At 64.9% G+C, this 6,345-nt stretch overlaps 1 protein-coding gene across 5 annotated transcripts in view; it reads left to right on the plus strand.

The window, feature by feature from the left end:
- The first annotated feature begins 1,208 nt into the window (after positions 1-1,208).
- AXIN2 (axin 2) overlaps positions 1,209-6,345 on the plus strand; it is a 20,997-nt gene continuing 15,860 nt past the window's right edge. For 2 of the 5 annotated variants that reach the window (XM_025279341.3, XR_006640736.1), the window contains exons 1-2: positions 1,209-1,401; positions 3,879-4,811. In XM_025279341.3, coding sequence (XP_025135126.1) covers positions 3,997-4,811 — 815 coding nt within the window. In that variant the 5' untranslated portion in view covers positions 1,209-1,401; positions 3,879-3,996. Of the gene's footprint in view, positions 1,402-1,900; positions 2,039-2,621; positions 2,762-3,878; positions 4,812-6,345 lie in introns of those variants that run through there. The other 3 variants (XM_045164729.1, XM_045164727.1, XM_045164728.1) reach the window with 3 other exon arrangements.

The raw sequence follows: 6,345 nt of genomic DNA on the forward strand, positions 1-6,345 counted from the left end.
AGAGAGGCAGGTCTTGGGGAGGGCAAAGCCCTGGGGGCTCAACCTGCAGGGGCTCTGGGCCCTGGTCACAGCCTGGGAGCATCTCTGCGGGCACAGCAGGTCACGGCACGCCCCCTCTTCCTCTCTCCCTGCAGAAACCTACGCAGTCAGAGAAACCTGTTTCTTGCGTGTTTTGAAGTCCTAATGGCCTGATGAAGGTTCAAGGCCCCTCTGCATTGGGAAGGATTTGCCCTCCATTCAATTCACTAAGAACGTAAATAAAGAAACAGTAGAGGTGGAAAGCCAGTGCTTCGATGACTGAGGATGCCAAGCTCTCCTCTCCCCCCTTCTGCAGCAAGTCTGGGCTCCACCTTTGTGTTTTTTAAGAGGAGGAAAAATCAATTATTAGCTCATTTGAGAGATCCAATAGATGCGTAAATAAACAATGTTCTGGGTTTGTGGTATATTTTCTCATTATTCTAAGCGAGACGGTTGTTGGGTGGATGTTGGGGGTACTGAGAGGTGATGGTGGGGTGAGGAGTTTTCACTACATTAGCACTGAGAGTCCATGGGGGAAAAGACATCCTGTGTCTGTTTAATATGCAACATCCGGAGAGTGGGGGATGCAGCTGATACCGAAAGATGGGGGTGTACCCGCTGGGAGGGTCCTGATGGCCAGGTCGGGAATGTGGGGTTAAAATCTGCAGGGAGTTGAGGCTGGCTTCCCAGGGAGGCTTCTGGGCCCACCTCCAGCCCCCAGGCCTCTGCAGGCAGATTCACACCATCTTCACACACCCACCGACCCAGGCACGCGGGGTCCTATCACAGCACGCACGACTTCTGGTGCAGGCCTGCGTTCCTCCTACGACACTTAGCCGTCCGCCCCTGGTCTAGCACTCTTATTTTTATTTTTATTTTTTTACAAGCTTCTCTAAGCCCAAATTCCCAGGGAAACTTGTACAGAGGTAGAAAAGTGTTTGATGATAGAAAAGGAAAAAAAAAAAAAATCTGCCTGCTTGCAGTTCTCAGAATGGCCAGGATGCTACAATAAACTGTTGCTTTCCCGAGCTGGGGAGGACTGGGACAGGCTGGCGGAGGAAGCCGGAGCAAAAAGGCCAGAGCACTTGAGAGGCGGAACCAGAACTCGGGCCGGGCGCGGGCGGCCGCGGGGGCCCGGCGGGGCGGGCCGGGCGCGGCCCCTTTAAGGCGGGCGGCGCGGGCCGGCCGAGCGCGGCGGGGATTGGCGCGGCGGGATCAGGGCGGCGGGGCGGGCGCGCGGGGCCGGCGGCGCTTTGATCAGGTCCTGGCAACTCGGTACCGCCGGGCGCCGGGAAGTGAAGAGAAGCGCTCGCAGCCATGAATCGCGGGGCCGCCCCGGGCCCGGGGCGCCCGGGTCCCCCGCCGCCGGCTGCGCTCTGAAAGGTGGGACGGAGGCGCGGCCCCGGCCGAGCGGCTGCCCCGCGGGCCCCCCGGGCCGGGGCCGAGGGCGCGCCCGGCGGCGTCGCGGGCGCCGGGGGCGGGAGGGGCTCCGGCCCGGCCGGGGGCGGGGGGGGGTGGGCCGGGGAGGGGGCCGCGAGCAGGCCGGGCGCGCAGAGGGGCGGCGGGGGCCCGGGGGCGGCGCGGGCGCGCCGGGCGCTTACCTCCCTTTCAGGACCGTGCGCCGGCCCGCGCCTTTGAAGTGCTCAGTGAGGTCCGCGGCGCAGTTTTTGTTGGAAGCGCCGGGAGGACGTGGGGTGCGCGGAGCGGCTGCTGGAAGCGGCGCCCGCGTCGAAAGCCCGGCCGGCGTGGCCGGGGGGCCAGGGCGGCCGCGGCGGGGCGAGGCCCACTCGGATCTTCCGCAGACGCGGGGCGGCCGGGCGCGCCGCCGCCGCCGCCGCCTCCCTCGCCGCCGGGCTCCCCGCACTCCCTCCCCGGCCGCGCGCCTCCCCATGCTCCCCGACGCTGGGTCCGGCCCGGGGGGGCCTGGGGCCGCCGCGGCGAGCCGATCCGGGGGCCGGGGCAGGGGCCCTGCCCGGGGCGCCCGCGAGGTCTGGGCGCGGAGCGCGCGCGCGGACCCCTGGTGAGTGTGAGGCCGCGGCGGCGGGCAGCCCGCGCGCTTTGATGTGCCGGGCGGCCCTTTGAAGTGGGCAGGCCGGCTATTTCGGGGCGCGCTCCGGGCGGGCGCGCAGAGGGGTGGCGGGCGCGGCGCCCGGCGCTCCAGGGGGCTCGGCCGGGGTGGCGGGGGCCGGGCGGAGAGACTCGAGCGATCGGCGGGGGCGGAGCGGGGGCAGACCCCCCTCCCCCGGGGGTGTCGCGCCGGGGCGGCGCTGGGTAGGAGTCGGGGTGCGAGAGTGCGCCGGGGCGCCTTTGGGAGGTGGGATGAAAGGGCGGCGGCGCCCCCTCCCCCGCCCCCTCCCGCCGCTCTCTCCTCCCCTCCCCTCCTCCCCTCCAGCCCCCGGTCGGCGCAGAGGGGCCCCGATCGCCGGCCGAGGCTCAGTCTGCGCGCCGGAGCGGCCCGAGCCCGGGGCGCCTGCGTTCCCCGCGTCCCTCTTGCCGCCGGCCCCGCGCCCCGGCCGCCCCGGCCCCTCGTGCGGAGAGGCCGAGCCTCCGCGTCGCCATTGCTGGACCGGCCGCCGCGTTCCGGGCTTCTCTGTGGGCGCCTCCGACTCGCGCCCGGACTCAGGGCTGCGAGCACCTCCCGGGGCTCCGGACGGTCGGGGTGGACCGGGGCCGGGGGACGAGCCGGGGTGGGGGGCGCTCGACAGCGATGAGAGCCGGCCCTCGGGCCCCCTTCGTCTTCCAGGTAACGGGGCCGCCCCCCTTCCCCTCCGCCTGGGCAGCGCGGCGCTACCGGCGGCCTGAGGCCCCGCGCGGGGGCCCCGCGCGCCCACCCAGGGCCCCCAGCCTCCGGTTCGGTGTCGCGCCCACCCGCCCCCCCCAGCCCTCCCCTCCGCTCTCCCGAGTTTGATCCTTCCCATGCTGGGGTGAGCGGCTGGTTTATTGGTTAGATAAGACTTTTTGCTTGTGGAAAAAAGAGGCTTGAGGTCAGCAGAGTTTGGGATTCTTGGCACAGGCGGTGGTAGCGTGAGACGGTTTCTGATCCGGTTTTGTAGGGTTTACGGCTCCGGGGGGGCGGGGGGCAGGGGGCGGCGAGTCCTGAGGCTTCTCCGCTCTCTGGCAAAGTTGGGAGATCAAAGCCTTGTCTGAGTGAGTGTATTTCTGGTTTCGGGGAACCGGGAAAACCGAGGTGTAGACTGAGCCGGATTCTTGGCGGGAGGCGGGGCGCAGCGAACGTTTCCATCTGGGGGTGGCGGGGGTGGGGGGGGGGGGTTCCAGCTGGGAGTCCGGGAGCCCATCCCTCCCTGTGCTGGGCGGGCTGCTTGCTCGGTCGAGGCTCTTCTGAATTTTTAAGGAGTGGGAAGGGGAAGGTGGGGGGATGGGAACCAGATGCCGGGGAAGGGCACGTTTGGAGCTCGAGTATCTGTGCTGAGAGCCGCGTGGGGAAATTGACCGAAATTGGTTTCACCTGCGCACCGCCCGGCGGCTCGGGGCGCGCGTCTGTGGAGTGGGTGCTGTCCCGGCGAGGGGAGGGGCGCGCCGGGCTGCGCTGCGCGCGCCGGGGCCGGGTGGGGTTTTGGAAGCCGGTGTCTTCCACCTCCCGGGCCCTCTGCCCCACCTCCCACCCTCCCCGCGCCCCTTCCCCGCCCCCGCCCCCAAGCGGGGAGCTCAGATTTCGCCTTTGAAAAAGCAGCGTCTGATACTTTAGATGAGCACCTCGCAGATAGCTGGGTTGCTTGATTTGAATTTGAGGAGTTGAAAAGCCTGTTTACTTTCTTGCTTTGATGTTGGGTAGATCTGGTTTTGATTATATCAATACCCTTTTCTCTCTGCCTCCCCCACCCCCTTCCTTTTCTTCCCAGAAAGGAGGCTCAGATGAGTCCCTGCTGACTTGAGAGAGAAAGAGAGACCACGCTGATTGCTGGGAGGAACTGGAAGAAGAAAAAAATTCCTAAACTCAGCGAGAAGAAGGCACTCGCCATGAGCAGTGCTGTGCTGGTGCCTCGGCTCCCAGACCCCAGCAGCAGCTTCCGCGAGGATGCCCCGCGGCCCCCAGTGCCCGGGGAAGAAGGGGAGACCCCACCGTGCCAGCCGGGCGTGGGAAAGGGCCCGGCCGCCAAGGCCCCGCCCGTCTCCCCCAGCGCCCGGCGGAACGAGGGCGGGCTGGGGGAGCCGGAGGGCCGGGCGTCCCCGGATTCCCCGCTAACCAGGTGGACCAAGTCTCTGCATTCCTTGCTGGGCGATCAGGACGGTGCTTATCTCTTCCGGACTTTCCTGGAGCGGGAGAAATGCGTGGATACTTTAGACTTCTGGTTCGCCTGCAATGGATTCCGGCAAATGAACCTGAAGGATGCCAAAACTTTACGAGTAGCCAAAGCGATCTACAAAAGGTACATCGAGAACAACAGCATCGTCTCCAAGCAGCTGAAACCTGCCACCAAGACGTACATTCGGGACAGCATCAAGAAGCAGCAGATTGACTCAGTAATGTTTGACCAGGCCCAGACCGAGGTCCAGGCCCTGATGGAGGAGAATGCCTACCAGACGTTTCTGACGTCGGACATATGCCTCCAGTACGTGGGGAGCGGGGGCGAGAACCCAGCTTACCTGAGTCAGGGGGGCCTGGGCAGCCTCAGGCTTGTGTGTGGCTACCTCCCCACCTTGAACGAGGAGGAGGAGTGGACTTGTGCCGACTTCAAGTGCAAACTCCCCCCCACCGTGGTGGGCTTGTCCAGCAAGACCCTGAGGGCCACAGCCAGCGCGAGGGCCATGGACACCATCGAAAGCGGATACAGGTAAGCCCTGGGGTGGACGGGGGGTGGGGGATGAAGTGGGCTCTGCAGATGTTTTGAGTTAAGGAGGGTGGATGGATGGATGGTCAGATGTGCTGCTGAGGCTGACAGAGGTCTGTCTTGCACTCGGACCGCTGGCCACGAACCCTTTGATCTGGCTTTCTGTTGTTGAAAGGAGAGGAGAGGGATGCACGCACAGCTAAATACCCGGAGTCTCCCAGTGCCAGCTGCAGACAGTGGCAGCAGAATGCCTCAATGTGGTTACTCATTATCCTGCACCAGTCTTAGAGGGGCAGCGGAAGGGAGAGTCAGTCAGTCACTAAGCGCCGGTTTGGGAAGGGGTCACTCAGTGGCGAGGAGTGAATGGGGCTGCAGAGCCCGCTGGGTTGAGCTGGCGGCCCAGGTGGTAGCGTGTGTGCCCAGACCACGGGGGTAAATGGGATCGTTTGAACTTTTATGTTAAGAGCCAGCAGCTGGCTTAACAACTGGGCTTGTGGTTCTTTATGGAACGAGATGTGAACCCTGCGAGGAATCCTCCAGAGGAGGCAGGGACCTGTGACTCCCCAGTGAAGGGTCCTGTGCTTTTAGAACCTGCTGATAGGTCTTACATGCTTGCTGCCCTGGGGGGCAGACCCCGGTTGGTGCCTGTGTCACTCACTGCTGATGGAGAGGAGGTTCTGGCGGGAGAGGACTTGGGCCCTGGACTGCCTTCTCTCTTGGAGGCTTGGAGGACAAGCAGTTCTTTATAGAACGGCCAAGTCTTAAGATTCTTGACCTTTGGAGGCAACTTCAGACCTCCTGTTGGAATGAGTTTTTCTGTTTCTCTCTCTTTCTCCCCTTCCAAATATCCAAAGAGAAGGAGCCTCTGAGTTCCAGGTTGTTGCTGATGGCATGCGGGGGAGGGGCCGGCCGCTGGGCTGCTCTTGGAGCAGCTTATCTCGCTGACCCTGTGGGAAGGGGCATGCGACCTGGCTGCTGTCTCTGGAGGTTGCCTCCCTCTGTAGGGTCCGGCGGGCCGCGGAGGGGCGGGGAGCCGGGTCTGAGCCAGGAAGCTGGTGGTCCTGGGGTGGACCTGCTGGGAGGGAAGGGTGGCGTTGGCACCGCCAGGGGGCGCTCCTGCGGCTCTGAGAGCTGGTCTCCCGGGCGGACATGTGGTCCACCACCACCTTCGATGGGACCTGACTGGCTTGTGCAAGGGCTCCAAGGATCATCGGAACAGAGTTGTTTCAGCATCTTTAAGCTATGGTTTCGGGCTGTTAGGAGAAAGATGCTGGCTCTGACTTCTGGGGCTGGCAGCCCCAGGCCACCTGCCACCCCTGCCCGTTCCGTTATGCGGATACTTGAGGAAAGCCCCGCCGGCATCCGTGCCCTCCAGGCTGGCAGCGGTCGCCGAGGCTACTTAAGGCCTGTGGTCAGGCGGCTTCTCTGGGGGCCTTGAGACAGTGGGGCTTCTGTGTCCCTCCGGGGTCAGGGCCCAGAGGCCACCTTTGTAAACCGCGCCCTGGCCGGTTTTGGAGCCATTCGGGCTCCGGGGCGG

This window comes from Bubalus bubalis, chromosome 3 (assembly GCF_019923935.1).
Source record: "Bubalus bubalis isolate 160015118507 breed Murrah chromosome 3, NDDB_SH_1, whole genome shotgun sequence".
Taxonomy (NCBI): Eukaryota; Metazoa; Chordata; class Mammalia; order Artiodactyla; family Bovidae; genus Bubalus; species Bubalus bubalis.